This window comes from Sapajus apella, unplaced genomic scaffold, assembly GCF_009761245.1.
Source record: "Sapajus apella isolate SASKATOON/1434 unplaced genomic scaffold, GSC_monkey_1.0 scaffold23, whole genome shotgun sequence".
NCBI classification, from domain to species: domain Eukaryota; kingdom Metazoa; phylum Chordata; class Mammalia; order Primates; family Cebidae; genus Sapajus; species Sapajus apella.
This window is the reverse complement of record NW_022436963.1, coordinates 13,736,261-13,759,218: the sequence shown is the minus strand read 5'-3', so window position 1 is coordinate 13,759,218 and position 22,958 is coordinate 13,736,261. Positions and strand designations below refer to the sequence as shown.

Sequence of the window (22,958 nt, the reverse complement as noted above, 5' to 3'; positions counted from 1 at the left end):
GTTGACCAGGATGGTCAACATGGTGAAACCCCGTCTCTACTAAAAATACAAAAAATTAGCTGGGCATGGTGGCACATGCCTGTAATCCCAGCTACTCAGGAGGCTGAGGCAGGAGAATTGCCTGAACCCAGGAGGCGGAGGTTGTGGTGAGCCGAGATCGCGCCATTGCACTCCAGCCTGGGTAACAAGAGCGAAACTCCGTCTCAAAAAAAAAAGAACCATCACATAAAATCACTTCTCAAGTCATTTCTACCTCTGAAGCCTCTGAGTTCACCTGGGCTATTGGTTTAGTTCCATGTCAGCACTAGCAGCTAGTCACCTTTGAGATTTGTCTCTTAATTATCCACACTACTGGAGAAAAGTTCTAGTACCAGTCATTTAAAACATTGCATAATCCCCAAGGCATATCTCTTTGTCTTAGATGTAGTTTTTGACCCATTGGTATATGTAGGAGAATTTGCATTCATAATTAGGACTTACTTAGGATGCTGGAAATTTGAGCTCATTTTTCACAAGCTCAAAAGTATTCTGGTAGGGGCAAGCTCAGATTAAAATGTTCTTCTTTTCCCGAGCCACAGAATCACTTATTCACAAATTCTGTCTTCCACACATGGTTGGAGTTAACTATACAGATATTTGTTTAAATGCTCTCTAAAATCTATGTCATATTCTATCAGTCTGTCAAAGCCACATTTAAAATAAACAATGTCATTATAAGATATTTAAAAACATCTAAAAGTTTATCCCACTGTATACAAGTAGCACTATGATATCAAAGCATAATCTAATAACATCAGCTGTCTGCTCATCTATATTTTTTCGCTATAACTAAGAGTGAGCTTATTTGTGAACAGTTTCTTATTGTAACTGTTTTGATTGGAAATCTACTTGAAATGCATTACACATCTTTCCTGCCCTTTTAAACAGGGTGCTGACTATAATTTAATCTCTTCTCAATGACCCAGGATCACCATTGTGACCGTGTCTTTCCCCAGTGGCTGCATAGTGACCTGCTCCCAGCAGGGCCTCCTGAGATATAGGGGAGGCTTGCCCCTGCCCTCGATACTCCCAAACCCCAGCGGTTGGTGAGTCTATATGTCTGGTGATGCGGTTAGGCAGCCTCCTCCCTCACCGTCAGGCACATGGAAAAATGATAGCTCTCTTTTGTCCACACAATTGTTTCAATCCCCTCTTCCCTATTTCTGTTCCATCAAGGGATGGAAACCAAACCTGTTGGAATTGGATGGGAGTGGGAGCTTGAGGACTCTATTATGAGAAAAACGATACTTTTTTGTGCTGAGGCTTTATCATTTTTTGACATTGGCTCCTCTGGGTCCAGTATCTTGATTCTAGAGTAGATTCTAAAGATAGGTAAGGCTGTGGAATGGTATAATATTATGGGAGAAAAAATCATAGTAGTTCATGTTTGTATTACAATATATGGCTTGCCAAACATTTTCCCATACATTATTCTAGCTGATGACCGTAACAGTCCTTGAAGGTAAGTAGAGGAGCTGTTAGTCATCCCATTTTAAAGATTCTGTAACTAAGGCCCAGAGAAGTTTTTTTTAACTCTTATTTTACAGAAAAGTTTAAATGATTTGCACAAATTCCAATTGGTGGGAGATCCAGTGAAAATTCACACAGTGTGACTGAAGAGCTTGAAATCGGAGATGAAGAAAGGATTTGCTCATTCATTCTTGAATTTGTTTATTCAGCAAATATTTACTGGGCACCTACTATGTGCTAGGTACCATTCTGTGTGCTGGGGATCCAATAGAAAATAGGCCAAACAGAATTCCTGTGTTCATGGAGCTTATGCTCTAGTGAGAGAAGACAGGCAACAGACTAACAAATAGTGTATAATACAATATCATACAATATCAGCTATTGGTAAATGCTGTTGGAAAAAAATAAGTCAGAAGATAGCAAATCATGGAGTTTCTTAACTACCTGGGTAAGATGAACAGCACTGATTTTTAAAAATATCAGAGTTTTTAAAACTTGAATAGAAATACCCCTTTGAAGACAGTGAAACTTCATGAAAAGAGAAGGAATGGTGGAAGTAAGCATCATCGTAGATCACTGTTTCTTCTAATATTTTGGGTTACTGATAGATCTGCTGCATTTGACTTTGCACCTTAGCTCTAAGATGGCTGCATGTGCCCAGGAAAAGGCCATATGGCCACAAGCATCACCAGGGGAGAAATGGAAACAATAATGATGAGTTTCTCAAGTCTCGCAGGTAGGGGTCCCCATCCCTACTGAGAATGCCCTTTGATGCGCAGTTGCCAAAGGAAGAGAAGGAGAAAGGTGCCTGCTTAGAACTGATAGCTATCACTTACATCTCATTGGAGAACCTCTATTGTTTTGCATCATAAAACTGCAACAATTATAGGACCATCATGGAACCTGCTCAATCCATTCACTGAAAATTGCTTGAAAGTGTAACACTTGACTACTGTGGCTTTGGGTTGTCCTCATTGTTTTTCAAATTAATACCTTGTCATTGTTTCAGCAGGTGTTAAGAAATGTTACTAGCATCCCAGGGGCCACGCATTGGCCCTTTGCTTGATAATTGTTTGCTTTGTATCAGGAAAAAAAAAAAATACAGTCCTACTGTTTCTAAACCTTCCTCATTTTCACCCTGGAAATTACACAGAAGTGTTAACTAACTCCAATTTGCAGTGCCTGACAGTCACGTCTAGTAGAGAAATGATACTTTGTGATCTAAGGTAAATCACAGTAATGAAAACTCATCTTTTTAGTTATTAGCAAACATACATATCTACTGTGGAAATTTGAGGGGTTTGTGGCCACTCTCCTAATGACCTATATTACAGTGTTTTAATAGGTTTCTTTGGAGGTAACTTTGATTGTGACATCTCAAGCAGTGTGCTCTGAGATTCTTTCTGTCTTTCTTTTTTACTTCCTTACAATAAATCATTTCCTAACTGAGAGATGAACTACCTACTTACCTTTCCAGAAAATCTGATTTATTTAAAAATCAAATCTTCTCCTCCTTCTCCTGCCTTTTCTTTTCTTCTTTTTTTAATCCTTAGACTTTAAGGCTGCACTGGAAGCAAAGACAAATGATTTAGTGTTTCCTCTGAGTGAACTAATTAATTAGCAAATACTATATCTGCTCAGGTTAAGCTACACACACACACACACACACACATACAAATGAGACTTGGGTAGGAAGGGGTATAGATTGAAATACAGTTTTTTAACTTAGTATTTTCTCAATGTTTTAAAAGAGGAAAAGGGAATGGGAAGGCCATCACCCTTCTAATAATATATTAAAGGCAGACAGTGGAAGACACTATGTTTGGGTATTCTTTAATGGGGGTTTCAATCCAAGGCAAAGTCAGAGAACATCTCTGGATTATGCAGTAAAGATTTATCCATTAGATCAGTTTGCCAAGAAAAAAATTAATCATAGAAAAATATTTGTAAAATCCTACAATCTCAATGCCCTTCTTAGCCAGGGCTTGATTTCTGGAAAGAGGAAGCAGTTCTAATATCAATTTCTACCAGCCCAGGCTGTGGACAGTGATCCCATGCCTGCAGAGGTGATCCAACAGAAACATCGCAGGGTGTTTGGGGGCAAGGAGAGGGTAAAAATGAATGGTAACCAAGGAAGAGTGACTGTCTGAAAATTCATTTTCATATTTTCCTGTTTCTTTACAGAAACCCGGGATGGATGTTGCCGACGCCTACGTGACTTTCGTCCGCCATTCTCAGGATATCCTGCGTGATAAGGTCAATGAGGAGATGTACATAGAAAGGTTATTTGATGTAAGTAAATGCCTTCTCCTCCTTGAAAACCAAGGAGGAGACCCTCCAAAATGTGACAAAATAAGAGACAGGAGGATAAGTCACATTTTGAGAAAATGGATTGGTTCTGATTCAAACTGAATCTTTTCCTCTCCCTCTGCCTTAGGCTCTTATCTGTCTTGTGTCTGTTCTGAACGCACTCTGGTGTGGCAGTGTCTCAGTCCCAATCTGTGTGATACGTAGGACGCCGCACAGCCTCTCGGCAAGCAGGCTCATTCCTGCAGGAATCTTGTGAGGCAGCTTTCTCTAACTGGCAAAGACCCCTCTTGGTCATGGTTTTCCTCCTTGCAATCTGGCCTTACTTTAGGGAGATGTTCTCGTCAGGGAGGCTGAGACCAACTCCCCCTCCTGGGAGTGGCACCTCCCTGACACCAGCTGTGGTGTGCAGGTGTGCAGTAAATGTCTCATCGTTATCGCTTCAAAGATAATTTCGTTCCTGGAAGACTCAAAATCCTTACCCCTGGATTTTGGCACACATTTACATTAGAGTTGCTCAGTCAGTTGCAGCTTAAACCATGGTGCCCCCTGCCTACCCACCGGCTGAAAATTTGCAAGAAGCAGCTCTACAAAAAAAAGAGTACACTGGGCTGCAGACCCAGATCAAACTTCTGAAAATGCACATTCCAAAGGGTTAATCGTTTTTGAGCAATCTCATTTCCACTGGGACTGCATCTGCAAGCAAAGCAAGCCACTGAGGCAAAAAGAAAAAAAAAAGGAATCTGCTTCCGTCTCAAATTGCCTGTCTCTTTCAGGCCAAAGCAGACAGGGCTACCTCATTTAGCCGGATATTTTGTCTTGGGTTTCCACCGAATTTGCCAGTGTAGGCCCGGCCAGAGTGCATGGAAGCTGATGTTCTTGTCTCCCTGTGGCTCTGAGTGTGCAGCCTACTTCTGTCTTGTGAAACGTGAGCTCTTCCCATCCAGGTTTCCATATTTTTAGTGCCAACGCGAACATTAATGTTTTGGTCTACTATAGAATCCGTGTTCCTATTTTTTTTTCTGTGATTGTGTTCAGCAATTTATATTGAGTTTGTGTGTGTGTGTATGTGTGTGTGTTTTTGTTCCACAGCTAAATGAGCTCATTGTTGGCACCGCTTTCTGATTCTGCGGCTTCTGACTTTTATATGCTTTGTCTTCCAGCTCATTTGCTTTCCTCCTGTGTTGAAAGGCTCTTTTTTTTTTTTTTTTTTTTTTTTCTCTCTTTTCCAGTCAGCCCCTTTCTGTGCTTGATACCCCTCTTTCCCCTGCATCACCTTTCCTCGACAAAACCCTTCTTACTTTTTAATTCCCACCCGTCCTCTCTCGGATAAAAATGGAACTTATCTCTCATGTCAAATGTTTTATCACATTATATCAAGTGGCATGAATTAGAATCAAATAATCTTCCTGTGTACATCTTCTAGCATGACCCACATCCACTGAGAATGCCTCATACATGCATAAAGCTCACCAGCGGGTCCTCTCCCTTCTCTGCATGCGTGCCTTATATGAAAGTACTGAGCGTAGAATGTCGGGGGCACAATCACCATCCAATAGGCATTGAAAACAGAGACAGGCAGGACCCTTGGGTCTCCAGTTAGGAATGTGGACACTCTGCTCATCTCCATTGAATTAAATTCCAAACCACAAATTTTCAAGAAGCCTGTGGATTGTTCTTTTCAATGCCTAGGTTGCCTTTTTTTTTTCCTTTGATCAGTATCTTCTGATTCTCAGTTTTATGTGGCCCGTGTGTGTGTGTGTGTGTGTGTGTGTTACTGTGTGAGTGTGTGTGAATAACCAATAACTTTATATTCTCTAAAACTTAAAAAATCTGGTACTGAATTTGATCCTTAATCTGCAGTTTGCCTGTCACTTCATTGACAAAATAATCCACCCTTGCTTCTCTTTTTTTAAATTAGAAGTACAAGCTAGGTAGCCTTGTTGAAGGCAGCAAGGCAAATTATCTCTTTTGTGGCACTTCTTAAAGGAAAGTACAACCAAATCTTCATTTAAAAAGTAAAAGTGCAGCCTTGGCTAGCACAGATGGTAGAACTGGACTTGCCTGACTGTTGAAGACCACAGGCAAAATTAAGCCCTCCAGCCTTTAACGTAAACTAATAGTAAAAAAGAAATATTACTGAGAATTTTTTTTTCCGAAAGCAAGTTATAGTTAGGGTCATTTAAAAATTCACAAGTACCTCCAGTCTCTTGTTGAATTTCATCGGTCAGCATAAAATGGCATTCGTAACATTGTGGAAACCCCCACAATTTAGTCTCATGTTGTCCCAATTTGGTTTTCCCAAGAGAGTCTTAGTTATACCCCCCGCGTATATCTGATTGTAAAGGCTTAACTATTACAGTCATGTATTGCACATCATTCCCGGCCCCATGGAAAAAAAAATTTTCAGGAGCTTATTTAGCTATAACAAGTGTCTTTGCCATTTACTTTCTTACTTTCTGAATAATCTGATGTCCTAATTTACAGAATATTGGTGCTAGGCAACCTAACTGACATGCAAAAAAAGTTATTGAATCTGTCATGGATTTAAAACATTTGTCATTTAAAAAACCCAGAGCTTCTCAAAAAGCTTCATTACCATGCAGCCTCAGTAATTTAATTCAGTACTTACTGTTTTTCTATAATCTAGCAGCAAAACATCAGATTACCAACATGTTTGATTATTTTCGGCTTCTGTTTCCTCAAGCATGGTGTTTATTTATTTATTTATTTATTTTGTATATATGCTCTGCAAGACTCTTGTGTCCACCAAGCTGAATAAGGGAATAGGAATATCAAGGCAGAAGGGTCTGTGAAAGCTGCCACTCTAAATTTCTTGCTGCCAACGAACTTATTCTTTAAATTCCGTTCATTAATGATAGCAGTCCTGGGGCAAGTTTCTAAACAATTGGCAGAAACCTATTGAGAAAGACTTGTTGATCTGTGAGATTTTTCTTCCAAATTGTTGCATTTTGATAAATGGCAAAAATGAATAATAGCAAATTAACATTTTGAATGAAGAAAAATAATCTATATCTCCGAGATTGTTTGCTGTTTGGGGGTTGTTGATTCTGACTGTCGTGTCATTCTCTGGTTTTTAGTTCCTGCTGGCATCTGTCATTCAGAGGCATGTTCTAAGAGTTCCTGTTGTGTTTTTAATTGTGTTTCAAGTCTCGGTTTTATTTACCTGATAAGTCCTTTAAGTTGTCTATATTTGGTATTGTTCCCTTTTTTGCCCTTCTGAGTGTGCCCTTGTAGAAAAGGCTGGATGGTTTTAGTGTGTGTTTGTATTTGAGAATATTCGGATTAATAGCTGGTCATTTAATGGTGCATTTTCTGCTTTAACTAGGCCCCTACCCCGTGCTCTATGAGCTAGTTTTCTCTCTACCACGTCATTGTACTTTTGGCTGGAAGTGGGTGCTTGTGGGAGATTATCGGCATAGCATTTGGGACTCTATATTTGATGTTCTGCATTTTTATCTATTTTATTACGTAACTTAAGAGCAGGCTTTCCAAATTCATCTTTACCAATTTTTTTTTTAACCAGGCATTCTCTAGGTTTACTGGAGAAATACGTTTGGACATAATGTTGCCTAACTGGTTTGTTTTTGCAGTTAAGATTTCTCTGTTTCTTAATATAATTGGTTTACATAGTCTTTCTAGAAAAATATTAATGACTTTTTTGATAAAGCATCTAAGAAAAAAAACTAACCAATCCAAGACAGAGTGCTGATCAGAAAAGAATCCGCAAACTGTTTCCCATAATATTTCAGCTGTGCAGCTGTACATTTTTTATCTGTTTCTATAATTTTTTTCTTAAAAAAAAGTATAATTGTATATAGTTTTCACTTGCTACAAAATAATAGTTTATAATATTTTGAAACAAAGCATTCTGAGATTTAAAGCAAGGTAATATTCCAATCTACACAAAAACAACGAATTCAAATATATTAAAGATGCTGCATTTTTAAAAGAAGATCAGACTGCTGTGAGACTCAAGTGGAAGCTTGGCCTTCTTGAAAATTATTGTTGACATTCAAAGAAAACATAAAACATGGATATGAAATAATCTCCATAGAACTAAAGCAGCAGCTACAGGGGAAAACACAAGCTCAAGAAATAACTTGAAGACAATGATTTAAAGTTGGAGTGTCCATAAATCATGCAGATGGCTTCCCCCCCCTTCTCTAGTGATTAATTCAACATCTTCCCCAAAATAAAAACATGCTTTTTGAAATTAGACATCAGATCATCAAGAGAAGCACCTAAGATTTCAAGGTCTAAACAAAAATTAATTTTCTTTCCTCCTTGTACTTCTTGAAGACACAGACTGAGAAGAAAATCGGGATTAAAAGAGATGTGCTTAGGGTGAATTCATCTGCTTAAACCTCACAGGCTCGGAGATGAGTGATTAAAAAGCCATCTCGAACTTGGATGGAATCCACATTGGTGGTAATGCTGCATCCGTGCTGGCTTTCTTCAGGCCCCGTGTCATTGTGAACCAGGCCCAGGGAACATTTGACTGGAGATGATACATGGATTATATAGGTCAATTATACACTTAATCTGCCTTCTGGAGGATTAGGTATTTGCAGATTGACTCTGCATTTGGCTTCTCCGTGGCAGTTATCAGATCAGGAAAGGGCCTCTTACCAAACCACCTCATAAAAACTTAATCAGGCAGTGTGGTCAGCTTCGGAAGGGGCTGCTGCTCAGTATTCTTTGCCTCACACGGATTTTAATTTGTTGTTCCATTTTCAAATTGTGAATTTGTCCAGTTTATGTGGCAGAACGATAATTGAGTGTGACTATTTCCCTTCAAAGGGGTAATCTGAAAGATGAAACCTTTGCCTCTCAAAATATATTTGCTGTATTTATATATGAAACCACAGATAACCTTATTTTAACAACTTTATTAAATTGCTCAAGCACCATACATGTAGCATATGTCAATCAAAGGAGGAATCATCCTGCTGGAGGATGAAAGCACCAAATACGAGGCTACAAGGAGAGCATTACACTATATCTGTAAGGTATACCACCAGCTGTCCAGGTAAGGGAAACCATTTCCAAAAATATGAAATGGGAAGAGGTGCATAGGATTCACTAATACAGTAAGTTGTACTTCTAAGGGGCTGATTAAAGAAAATCAAGGCATATGGCATTCTAGACACTGAGACAGTGAGTTATCTCCTCTCTAAGCAATAAGCAGACTTGAGTGCCCTGAATGGGACTTACTGTGCAGTGATCATAGGCCCTGCCTCTGGATCCCTCAGACCTGATCCTTACTAGCTGGGTGACCTTGAACAAGGCATTTAATCTCTAAGAGCCTCAGCTGATTCATCTATATAACAGGGATGATAATCGTGGAGTTATTATGAGGGTGAAATGCCATATGCATCTGCAGCATCGAGCTCTGAGGAAGCATTGGTAAGTGTTAGCCACCACCACCACCATCATCATCATCACTATCATCATCATCATCATCATCAAAATGGAAATGCTTTTCCCAGCCCTCATTTTTTCCTTGATAAGCAAAGCTTCATATCCATGTTAAGGTGCCATAAGAGTCTCCCCATCACTTTAAGACATTAACCCCACGTTTGCTTAGAATTGCTTGATACATAGTAGCCTGGTACCTTTTTTACTTTTGGTAAAACATCTTTCTGAAATAGGCAAAATAACGATGGTCAGGAATGGCTTTGAAGTAAGATGGATAGAAAGAGGAAACCTGGTTTTGCCACTTTAGAGCTTTCTAACCTGGCGTCAGTTATTTCACCTTCCTGAGCCTCAATTTCCCCATCTGTAACAAAACTGGGTTCTTACAGTTTTCATGAGGACTAAATGATATGATGCATGTAGATAAGCATAGTTAAAAATTCAATGAGTCTTTTATCATCGTCATCCTTATCATCTCATACAACTACTTATTCCTTCAAGTGATTTTGAAATAACCCAGCTCTACTCCCTCAACAAAACCATACTGCATTGCCAAATAAATCAGAATTAACCTTCAGAACTTCAAGAGTTTTTGGGGTGAGGGCAGAGGGAGGGAGTAGTTAATACCTTTTACTATTAAAATGCAGCATATGTATATTGTAGACGTTTAGAAAATATAGCTAAGAAAAAAAAAAGATGTTGTATTCCCAGCACTCGCAGATTATTATCTGTGCGTTTATCTTTTTGGATCTTTTTCTATGTAATTATATATATTATGTACTTTTTTCTCTAAAATGAGTAAGCAAAAAATTTGCTTTTTACAGTTAATAATCACTACTTCCCATGTCAGTAAATGTTCCTCTAATACACTGTATTCAAAATTCCCCATTTGTAAATATTCTTTACAGCTGGTTTGTGCAAACCAGGATTTGATGCAGGGCAGGGCTGTGATGACCCCTAAATTTATTTTGAACAAGCACTGGCCCTTTTTTCATGATCTTGACTTGTTATAGGGACTGCCGTGCCAATTGTTCTGCAGACTGGAGGAGTTTATTACTATCTAAACATAGAACTGATTTGCTGAGGAAAAAAAAAAATCAAGCTGAATTCAACCAAGTAGTTCTTTTAAACATAATTAGTAACTTAGCAGAATTCAACCAGGGTTTTTTTTAAGCTGTTCTCTGTATGTAAGGAAAACTTCTGAAGCTAGTTACAAAAAAAAGATGGAGGGGCGGGGCTAAACTGTAAGAAACTCACAGAGGCCAGGGTACAAGGTACCTATGTGAAGAGGTTCAGAGATTTTATGTACTGGAATAAGGCACAGCTATCTGAGCTGGGTGGGTAAATCAGAGGATCACAGTCCAGCATTTCTTGTGTCACTGTAACTGCTTTGAAGTCTTAGACTGGTGACTTTGACACACGCATACCCATACTATTGGGAAGGTTCCTTTGTTAATTCTACCGGGATTTTCCCTGAGGTTATCAATCTGAAATTAAGCCCTTCAAATCAGTGTGAAGCTAAGCTTTTCCATACTCTTTAGATCAAATTTTAATTGAACTGTGACCTCATCTCTACCATCCTCAATTATGAAGCTAAAGAGCATGTCTGCCAGGCTACTAGGACATCCCTTAGAATCTGTGAGATGACGCATATTGAAACTGGAAAGCTAATCCAAATGAACTGGGACCGGCATATAGAGGAAGAAGAGACAGTTGATTCTTTCACCTGTTTTTGAGCCCCAAAGTAAATTCTGGCAGTTAAATCATGGCCTAGGCCATGCATTACAGCTGTAGAGTGTCATTTCCCAAAAGGAATACAGCAACTGGAGACAAGTTGGGGGGGAAATGAGAAGCCCATCACTCTCTCACCTTGATTGGTAACATGACCTACTGAATATTGTTACATAATGGGTATCTATATATATGATATATATTTTAAAATAGGGTATATGTGCATGTGATTGTATGTATATAAGATATATATCTTATTAGGGAGTTAAGTTTCCTTGGCTGAGGAAAACCATGTATTCGGTCCTAATCTAAGCTCTGCTTGGGTTCTTGGAAGTGAACCTCAGGATACTTCCAAGCTAAAATTATAAAACAATCCAAGTCCTTCTTCATGACTTAGACCCTCCAGTGCCATTCAAATTCCCAGTGTCTTCATGCATTCTCTACCTCCCACCATGCAAATCTGCTTTTAACAGATTTGATCATTCCTCTTCTATTAGAATGAGGAGGAAATGAACAGAGTGTTTTGATGCTTCTGATGCCCTGTTGCAGTGAATATTATTCAAATATCAATGCCCTCTTACCCCATGGACTTCACAATAACAAGTAAATGATAACAATTAATTCCTTTACTTTTGGAGTCTTAGGTATAGAAACACATTTCTATTCCACATAAACTTGGGAATGCTTCACTCCCTGCCTGGGTAATTTGAGCTTTCAGCAATCCTGCATGCAAAATATAAGGGGCATTAATAGATTTGGATTAATCATGTTAAATGGGTTATTACTATCCAAAAGAAACTGAGGGGGGTTTTTTGTTGTTGTTATCCTCACAGATTTACATTTCTGTAGCATATCTTCAAGTAGTTTTCTAATCTAGCTATTTCCTTCCAAAGCCATTCATAGAAATAGATCTTTTTTACTTTCGGGCAAACCTTACTTAAAGCCAGTCTTGAATTTTTTCTGGAGCTTGTAGGCAATGAAGAGTTTTGCTAAGTGTCTTTATCAGAACAGCTTTCTGTGTTCCAGAAGACATTTGGTGAAGACAGTTAATTTGTTTTCCTTTCCAGAGGAGAATGTTCCATTAATCATTCTAAGAAGCCAAGCTGATTGCTCTGTTACGTTAAGGTCACAGTATTCTTGTTAACATGACCCACACAATACTTCTGTGCCTTAGAACAGGGTTTTTTTTTCTTATGGCAGACTTAAGGCATGGAAGCAGTAAGCGACAGACTCAAACACACTACGCATGTGCAGGTACGCATGTGCACACACACACGTGCACACACACACACACAGAATAGCCAAAGCACTTTTTGTGGAACAAATATTATCACATTGCATTGAAGGAGATGAGCTATGCTAAATCCTCAAATACTTCTCATTTATTAACCAAATAACTATTTCTCTCGCTGCTGGGCTCCAGATAGGCTATCAAAAGATTTCACAACCAATACCTAGTGATATAGTTACTGCTCTAATTATTTTAATGAATGAGTTTAAATTATCCTGCATAGGTTCTTGTTATTCAAAGTGTGATCCACAGGCCCTCAGCTTCAGCATCATCTGGAAGTTTATAAGAGGTATATAGTCTCAGCCCTAACCCCTGCCCAAATGAATCAGAATCTGCATTTTAACAAGAGCCTCAGGGAGGGGAGCACTACACACTGGGGTCAGTTGGGGGGAAATAGGGGAGGGACGGTTGGGGGTGGGGAGCTGGGGAGAGATAGCAAGGGGAGAAATGCCAGATGTAGGTGATGGGGAGGAAGGCAGCAAATCACACTGACACGTGTGTACCTATGCAACAATTTTGCATGTTCTTCACATGTACCCCAAAACCTAAAATGCAATAAAATAAATAAATGGGGAAAAAAAACAAAAAACAAAAAAAACAAAAGCCTCTTTGATTCAAATGCACATAAAAGTTTGACAAATACTGGGCAAGATCAATTACTTCAAACTTAATTTGCCCGAACTCACAATAAGAAACAAATTTTATATTGCAACCCAGTGCACATGAACGCACACATGAAACAAAAGTTTATAAAACAGTATTTACTCTTACTATGTGATGCAATCTGACATTTCTTGTTTTTCTTTCAAAAATTTCAGTGGTAACAGATTAAATGATTCTACTACCCACAAATAAGTTTACAATCCTTAGTTTTAAAAACACTTCTAAAGCAAAGTTTCTTGGCACCATTGACATTTTGAGCCAGATAATTGTTGCAGAGTGCTAGTCTGTGTATTAAAGGATGTTGAGCAGCATCCCTGGTTTCTCTTCTAGATACCAGTAGCAGCCGCTGTCCTTTTTAAAATGAAGAAAATGTCTCCAGATATGGCCAAAATTCCCCCAGGGGGCAAAATCATCCCCATTTGAGAACCACTGATCTGGATGAACTAGAAAAGAGGTTACCACTAAATGTGTACAGACAGACCTTCCTCTCTGGATGTAATATAGCCCTCTGCCACCCCCATCATCATACAAAAATGTGATGAGTATGATGCAGCAATAACAACAAAGTTGAGCTTAGGAATTATTAAAACGATGACTCAGGAAGTCCATGTGTCCATCTGGGAGTTAGCTTTGGAGCCTGTGCCAGTCTCTGAAGGAGATTGTTTGGGGACTTCATGCAATGATGAGAAAAACTTGTGAAACATCCAGGACACTCTCCTGCCTGCACTGTATCCAGAACCGGAACAGCACGTTAGATCAGCAATACAGCTTCCCGCCTTGGCCTCCCTTGATTACTTCTCTTTCCTTTCCTTTTTATAATTCCACCCGGACCTTGATTTAAAAAAAAAAAAAAAAAAAAGTCTTGCTTCCACCAGGTGGCTGCAAGTTATTTTTGTGTGTCCAAAAACCTGAAAAGAAGGCTCAACTTAAATACTTCATTCATTCCAAATTCCCAATTCAGAAGAGAACAGTTAACAGCCTCCTGTTCTTCTGTTAAACTCCTGCTGAGTTGACTAAAAATCCAGTTAATAGAGTCTAGTGATTTGCCTCCAGTGTGAATATTCCTGTATCAAAAGGCTTACAATGATAGTGTCACTTGCCATATTGGGTTGCCTTGACTGCCTTTGGCAGAATTTTTCATTCTGACCATCCCTGGACTAAAGCCAGTTATACCAACAAAGCTCCAGGTCTTGCCCAGGATGGGAGTATTATTAATTACCAGATCTGTATGCCAACCAAGGTATAAAGCCCCTCTCATTATTTGTGTGGAAAAAAAAAGATTTTTTTAGAAAAGAACAAATAATATGTAAAGTAAGCAAAGTTAAATGCATGAGTTGCTTTCTAGTGAAGTTCTTTAAAATCATCTTTTAAGGAAGAGAAATATCACTCCCTTTTATTCAAAAAATTCATTCTTTGGCCTAGGAAATCATCCTGTTAAAGAGAAAAGACTCAGTTATTAGGTGCTTCATTAGTTTGGGGAGCTCTGAGTCAGTGCTTCTCTCGGTGGTGATTTTTGTCCCAAAGAGAATTTTTGACCATGTCTGGAGACATTCTTGGTCGCTACAGCTTGGGGGTTGGGGGCATGTTACTGGCATCTAGCGAGCAGAGGCCAGGGATGCTGCTGAACCTCCTGTAGTGCACAGGACAGCCCCCACAGCAAAGAATGATGCAGCTCAAAATATCAATAGTGTAGAGAGATTGAAAAGCCATGCCCTATGATACTTCCACCTACACAAATCATTTGTCTTCAGTGAATAGATTATTTGCGTTTTTGTGGGGTTGTTTCTTTGTTTTTTGTTTTGTTTTGTTTTGTTTTGTTTTGTTTTTTTGAGACAGAGTCTTGCACTGTCACCCAGGCTGGAGTGCAATGGCTCAATTTTGGCTCACTGTGACCTCCACCTCCCAAGATCAAGCAATTCTCCTACCTCAGCCTCCCCACTAGTGGAATTACAAGTGCCCGTCACTGTGCCTAGCTAATGTTTTGTATTTTTAGTAGAGATGGGGTTTCACCATGTTGGCCAGGCTGGTCTTGAACTCCTGACCTTGTGATCTGCCCACCTCGGCCTCCCAAAGTGCTGGGATTACAGGAGTGAGCCACCGCTCCCGGCGATTATTTGAGTTTAAATCATGAGCATGATCTGTGGGTCATCATATCATCAAGAGACTCCAGTGATTGTCTCTAAAGGATATTCTACCTGGTAGACATCTCAGAAATTAGTCTCCCTTTCGATAAGCTTCATCCAAAAACATTTTTTTAGGAGCTTAAAAAATAAAAATCAAGCAGTCATTAACACCCAGGTTTGTCAGCTTGAACTTAACACTAACCTGTGTATAGTTCCCAGGGAGTACCAGTGCTTCAACAAAAAGTCAGATCTTGTCAGTTCAGTGAGTCACTACGGCTTCCTTGTACTCAAAGGTGCCCTGTCAGCTTTTCAAAGGACTGGTTCCTTTATATCAAGCAGATGTTAGGAGTATAGGCTTTGCAGTCAAACATTTCTAAGTTTAATTCCTGGGTCTGCCACTTACTAGCTGTGTGACATCAAGTAAGCTACTTTACCCTCTCCAAGACTCAATTTTCTTCTCGGTAAAAAATGTAGATAAAAACAATAGGTAGCTCTTTGACTTAGGAGGACTAAATAAGGCAACTCCTCTAAGGCACAAGCCACAGCGCATGATACGTAGAAATGACTCCATGAATATCCCTTCTTTTGTTGTCATCATCAGTAGTGGTAGTGATGTAAAAAACCAACACACATCCTTTCCTAATACTAAGGTAGGCTTTGTAGCAGAGAGAAAAGTAGCGGTACATTCCACACCAACAGGGATCTTTACCAGAGATAAAATGATCAGAAAACAGGATAGCAAGTAGCAGAGGGTCCAGCTGTGCCGCAGCATCACTGAAGGAAATCTTTCTTAGAGTAGAGCAAGATCCCAGTGAGATGAAAGCCCCAGAGAAGGGGCTTGATCTGCAGATGTCTAGGATTTGAGGAGAAAGAGGCAGGAGTCTATGTAAGGAACTAAGCAAGGAGACATTATTGCTTCCTTTGGGAATGTCCCTGACTTGCCAATGCTATATCTTCATTAGCCTTAGCAGGGCTTTTCCTTGGAAATATTCTTTCAGAATTAAACAAAGGATGGCTCCACCCTGGTTATGATGACTCCACTCTAGGCATGTAGGTATCTGCTTTGTAGGCATTCGCTGCTCAAAAACCTTGAGGGCTAAATTCTTCTTACATTATATGTGTTGTTTTGTCTTTTAATGTTTGATTCTTAACCGGGGGTGTGCATCAGAACTGCATACGTACTGTTTTATTTTACAAATGTACTCATCCCAGTTGTACATTAAATATTCTGATTCAGTAGATCTAAGGTAGGGATTAGACATGTGTTTTTAAAATAAGTTCCAAGGGTTTAATCTGGTCAAAAACCACTAATTTAGAGCAGTGGTTCTCCATTGTGGGTGATATTGTGCCCTATAGCACATTTGGAAATGTCTGGAGACAGTTTTGACTGGTGGTGGGAGAGTGCTGCTGGCATCTAATGAGCTGATGATGAACATCCTGTTATGAACAAGACAGCCCCCCATAACAATTACCTGCAAAAATGTCAATAGTGCTGAGGTGAATGAACCCTGATTTTAAGGATAAAACATACTGAAATACATGTTTATTTCTCTTTATACCCTTCCTACTTTGTATCCTACAGGACTTCATAACTTTATTTATTCTGTAGCAACACTGTGGAGAGATGGGAAGAGACAGTATTATTTTCATTTTAAGACAGAAAACCTGAGGTCCAAAATGAGATTGCCCAGATCCTCGGGGCCCCATCTTCTAAAACTATGTGATTTTCATCCCCACCTCTGAGAGCACTGTTATTGTCTATCTAATTTATCACTAGTGTCTGGCATCTGTAAGCCCTCAATAACCATTTTTTAAATAGGTATTGATGACTTCCTAGCCATTATAGAATCTTGTGTACTTTGTTGAGTATATTTTCTGTTTCCAATTCTAACTAAAAAACCTGAATTAAGTCCTTTAAGAATCTCACTATGGATTTTTGCAGTTGTCAGTTGATTTTTTGTAAGCCTTGAAAATATAGTATTTTGGTTCATGTAATGGGGAATGAATCACTTTGGCCCATTTGACTTTTTGGTGAATTTAAAGATTTATCGGAAAACCTTTTCTGTTCTGACAACTTTTGAAACAATTTTGTAAATGTTTTAGTTCTGCTTTCCACATTATTGAGCATTTGAAGCTGAGTCTAATTCTCTGGGTCAAGATCTTTTAGGAGTCTGGCTTCACACTACTTAACCCCAAGTGTCACTTTCCAGCCTTGAAGATGTTAAAGGGATGAATTATCTAGAACTGCACCACAAGTAAGTTCCCCAGCTCTGAATACAGTGTTCTTTCTGCCATACTTTATGCCTCAAGAAGATGAGGCTACAGTGTTTGTCAGCCGAAAGCACATTCTGAAAGCTGCTCTTTTGATACAAATCCCAAAGAGGGCTTTTAGGGGGAGGAAAAAAAAGGCAGTTTTCTCTTAAGAGAAGGAAAGATTCCAATTAATTGAAGTTTCTAATAAATGGCTATTTAATAATAACAATTATAACATTAATTTAGAGTTTTTTTAATGTATGTTTTTCTGACTGTATATTAGAGATAATAGCACCATCTTGTTAAATGTGTTATTTCTTTTAAACCCTGTTAGCAGCCCTAGGATATAGGAACCTTCGTGATCTCTGTGTTACAGGTATTGAGGTCAATGAGAGCCAGTATTCACTGGGTGCTGTCTATGTACCAGGTACTGTTCTAGGCACTTAAATCTAATGATACATGTAATTTTCATGATCTCCTCGTGAGGTAGGCTTTTTAAATTGCATTTTAGGTTTTGGGGTACATGTGAAGAACATGCAAGATAGTGGCATAGGTACACAGATGGCAGTGTGATTTGCTGCCTTCCTCCCCGTCACCTACATCTGGCATTTCTCCCCATGCTATCTCTCCCCAGCTCCCCACCCCCTGCTGTCCCTCCCGTATTTCCCCCCAACAGACCCCAGTGTGTGATGCTTCCCTCCCTGTGTCCGTGTGTTCTCATTGTTCAACACCCACCTATGAGTGAGAACATGCGGTATTTGGTTTTCTTTTCTTGTGGCAGTTTGCTGAGAATGATGGTTTCCAGGTTCATGCATGTCCCTACAAAGGACACGAACTCATCGTTTTTGATGGCTGCATAATATTCCATGGTGTATATGTGCCACACTTTCCCTGTCCAGTCTATCATCGATGGGCATTTGGGTTGGTTCCAGGTCTTTGCTATTGTAAACAGTGCTGCCATGAACATTCGTGTGCATGCGTCCTTATAGTAGAACGATTTATAGATGAAGAAGTTGGGTCACTGGGTGGCAAACTGACTTCGCCAAATTCAGAAGTCTGAGAAGTAGTCAATCCGAGATCCAACCCCTTTCTTTCTGACCACAAGAGTAGACATGTAATATCAGGCAGAAACTTTATTCAAATATGTACTCCCCAGCCCCAATACTGAGTGCTGTGTGTCCCGAATTCATCCACTGCAGTTCTCACCATAATCACTATTTCCCACATGGCACCACCACAGGATATAAGACAGAAATCGTGATTCTACGACCTTCTAGGTAGAAGGTGGCTTATTAGTCACAGCTTGTCCACTAACAATGATGGGTGTTGCATAGCTAATCAGAGAGATCCCTTAATGAAAATTCAGCCCCACTAGGGCAGGTCTTTTCCTGAATGTAAGGACATTGTCATTAGACTCAAGCTCTGTAAATACCAGCAGACCCTAGTCCTAAAGATGGATGATCCCAGAAAGCCCTTCTGTAACCCACTGTGAGTGAAACCCCATCCCCAGCTGAGAGGGACTACGGCACAGCAAGGAACCTTGCATACCGTGTATGCTGCAAACTCCACTTCTACTTAGGCCTAACTAAGGGGTGGGTCTCAGCTTTCAGTCTATCTCTCCGTCTGTGCTCTAAGATCTTTTATCCCATAAGAATAAAGTTTTGTGGTGTATTTGGGGGGTAAAATGATGGTAACACAACACCATTACATCCCAGACAGTTGATAAGTGGTTTAGGGTGGCAGCTTAAGTTCCTTAAGCAAAGCTTGACACAGCGGTGTTATTAAACAACAATGCTCAAGATTTTTCAATGAGGTACTGTTGACTCTAAAGCTACCCACATAGCTAAGTTTTCAATGGCACTATGAGGTTTCAGATTAGCAATACTTTATGGAGAGGGGAGGTGAGTAATCTACAATTATAGAATAACATGGTTATACAATCTGTGCATAATAGAAATGGAGTTGCAACTAAATCATTAGGTGGTCATTATCCAATAAAGCCTAAGATGTCAGTAATGTGAAAATTTGTGATCAGGTATCACCAAAGTCCTTTCTTATTTCTAACCAAAGCTTACACTAAACAATGTGACAAGGTGATGAAAGAGAAAAGGAAGGAAGGAAGGAAGGAAGGAAGGAAGGAAGGAAGGAAGGAAGGAAGGAAGGAAGGAAGGAAGGGAGAAAAAACAGAAAAGAAAGAGAGAGGAAAGAGAAAGAAAGGAAAGAGAAAAGAAAAAGGAAAGAAAGAGAGTTGTTTTTTCTCTTGGAACTTTTAAGAGCTTACCAGATAGATCGTCAGCTGTTAGCCAACTCTTGAAAGTGGCAAATCCCTTGGCCATTGGGAAGTGGTCTATATGCGTTGTTTCTAAAGAGTTTGTTTATTCAAAATATGTCTGGTTTTGGCATTCAGGTTGAGGGCTCAGGGGCAGTGGCTGAGGTCAGCACTGCATACCGTTTAATGAAGTTCACTCTTGCCTGTGGTTTCTGAACACCACCGAATAGTGGTAACTGAGGCAGAAGGGTAAGTGGATGTGAACGTGAGGGAATTCTTGTAAAGGCTCCCCACTTGGCTGACACAGAATTAGAGAAATGGAGGCCTGCTTGCATTTGTTGGTGCACATTAGAAATAAATTTGGGCATTCAGCTTAAAGAACTCACTAACAACAACATACACAAAGAAATGCTATTGTGTATTTAGCACAGTCTTTGTAAGCTTGGCCAGGCAAGAAGGCTTATCAAAAGAAATATGTAAATAACACAACCTGCTTTACAAAGGAAAAAAGAATAAAATTAATCCAAGACATTCGTGGCGTAATACTATTTTCTGCCCTCGGCTTTTCTTTTTATAACTTGAGACATGCAGCCTAACAGTCCAGCACAAACAATAGCACACTCCAAAAAAACCCAGACCCGGGGCATCCCTCCGTGCCTAGGAAAGAACTCCAAATGCGTCTCCAGTCTCACACACAATATTATTATGAAATCTGACATTGTCATAGCCAAATCCTTGGCTTGGGCAAAGTCCCCCCTTCCCCCTCCTCTGGGGGGAAAAGGGGGAAGCATCGGGAGGGGTGGGGGAACCAAGCCAATCAAAGTTAAAATAAAGTCTCTTTCTAGCAAGACTACTGTCTATAACATGTTGTTCCTTATAGAAAGTGGGATATGGTGGCATTTGCTTGATTAACTTGCTCGACAAAAGTGACAGCTGCTGTGGGTGCATGCGGATAAGCTGCACGGCGCAGTTCCGCCTTTGTACATCTGTCAGCAAAAAGGGAAGAATAAAGAGTGAAAAGAGACAAATTGGTCCCAAAAGACACTCCATTCAACTTAGGAGGTTTGCCCCATTCAGGCGCTCGCTGTGCGCCTCAAGTACTGAGAGCTTATTCAATTTCATTCACTCTTTCGAATGAACCCACAAGTGTTTAATTTCTTATTCTGTCACCTCAAAAGGGTGGGGGGTGTGAGGAGGAAGGGGGAGGGAGCCTTGTGGACGGGAAGCATTGACGGCAAGGCAGAGTAATCCAGGCCTCACATATTAACTCATGGCTAATTTATGGTTTAACTCTCTGTGCTCAGGCCCTAGACCCATCTGAACACTTCAATGGGGGACCTGACGCAGACTTCTTGCCTCCTGGCTGGTGGATCCCAAACCATCTGTAGCTATCGAGGGCACCCAGCATGTTGAATGTGTATCTTGTATAAGGACAATGGTCTGAGGTTTGTGCCTTTTACAGAAATGAGATGGCTGGCTCCCCAGGGTAAGGTTTGGGTAAGTGATCTGGCAAGTGTGTGTGGGGTGTGTGTGGGGTGTGTGTGTGTGTGCACGTGTGTGCGTGTTTTCTCCCTCCCATGAAGAGAAAAAAAAGTAGAGTCATATTCAGTGAGAAGTAGCAAGAGGGGAATATGATTTCCTGAGAGTAAAAATAAAGCAAAAGGAAAGGGCGCCATTGGAGGCAGAACCCAGCTGTATATGTTGAAAACACATGTTAACTTTGAAAAAGCAGCACTTTGTCTTTATTTTCCTAATTCCTGGGCCCCATGCATCAGAACCTGTTTTCTGGACTCCCTTAATTGGGCAGTCACTATGGACACCCCAGTATTTCCTCCCAGGAAATGAAGATGCCGTCTCCATCCTCCTGTGCTGCCTGCCCTGCTCTCCCCAGTCTGCGGCCATCTTCCCTTCTCCAGCCTTCATGCTGCTCTGCCTTCTCTTCTGAAAGCCAGCACCCCTCCCAGCTCCTGGACCACCATCTGAGTATTGTCCCTGCACCCATTCCTTGTTTGTTGACTGCTTTTAGGGAACCACTCAATGTTAAATCCAGCTCCTAAAAAGATCATGCTCTTTGCTTATGAGAAATCATTCCCCAGAGAGCTCATATTCACTGAATTGAAATAGATCTAGTTTCAAAACTGCTTAGAGGACTTTGGAAAGTGTTCTTAACCCAGTTAGTATTGTTGGGTCTTACTGTCTTCAAATTCTGGGATTCCAGACAGTAGCTTCTAGATGGTATATTTGTGTCCTTTCATTATCTGCTTGGAAACCAGCTGTGTGGTTTGACATAAAGCATTCCATTTACCTGTTCACCTGAATCTTTTCCATGTAATAGCCTGGAAATTATGTGCATACATAGACCATGTTTTTTATATACAGAGTAATGAGGAAAATCGTCTCAGCCCAGGAAACCAGCTCCCTAAACTCAATTTGAATTTTCCTAAGTAAGAACTTCAACTTTGGCTCACAAAACTCTAATGATTCATGACTCTAGAAAGTTTAATGTGTGCAAATTATGGAATTAGCCCTAATATGATTAACCAACCCTGTTTTAAGAAGGCAAAGTTGGCACTCCACTTTATCTTTCCGTTCTGTACATGAGTTACAATCCTTATTTTAGAGTATGATTTCTATAATCATTTCTATATGGTATGCAAATTTCTTATTCAGTTGCTTACGTCAATCTGCTTGCGAATTAATGCAGTTCACTCTAAATGCAGTTCCCATACCTAAGAAGCGATCAGGGGAGTGGGCAGATGCTGTTCGTGAACAATCTGAATTCAGTTCATACGCTGAATCCTTCTCCTCCATCTTAAGTTCTTGTATGCATATCAGAGAATAGTTTTCAGATAAATTATTCACACTGCTCACATGGATAATGGGTGGTAGGATGTGCCACCCAAACTGGAATTTTGTTTTTGATACAATCGAGCTTTAAATGATTGAGATGACTTGAAAGTGCAAATTCAGATTGTCACTATACGTTTTCTCAAAACAGGAAGTTCCTTTGAAAGGATGGAGGCTAAAGGCATGGGGGTCCATTTTCTCAATGCACAAGGAGGCCTATGAATAAATCCCCCAACATATTCAGAGAAAAACAGGCCCCAGTAAAAGGTATTGTTAACAGTGGTCAGTTTGTTAATGCCCAAACTGCACACCTGCCCTGGGAGACCCAGGTGGCATACAAGGCTTGGTTAGAAGTTGATTGTGGCTTAATCACATTGGACTCATTATTTATGTCTCTTGAAGAAAGAAATGGTCGGAACTGAGAAATTCAGGTACATAAGAGAGCAATTCCTTTTCTCTTACATATCACAGTTCCCCTGTTTGCTTGCAGAAAGTAAGGTGTCAGCTTCTGATGTTTGCTACAAAA

General features: G+C 40.0%; 1 protein-coding gene across 41 annotated transcripts in view; it reads left to right on the top strand.

The window, feature by feature from the left end:
- Nucleotides 1–22,958, top strand: part of CADPS (calcium dependent secretion activator) — a 471,326-nt gene that overhangs the window by 428,135 nt on the left and 20,233 nt on the right. For all 41 annotated transcript variants that reach the window (XM_032290346.1, XM_032290356.1, XM_032290353.1 and 38 more), the window contains one exon: nucleotides 3,694–3,801. In XM_032290346.1, the coding sequence (XP_032146237.1) occupies nucleotides 3,694–3,801 (108 nt within the window). The remainder of the gene's footprint in view (nucleotides 1–3,693; nucleotides 3,802–22,958) is intronic.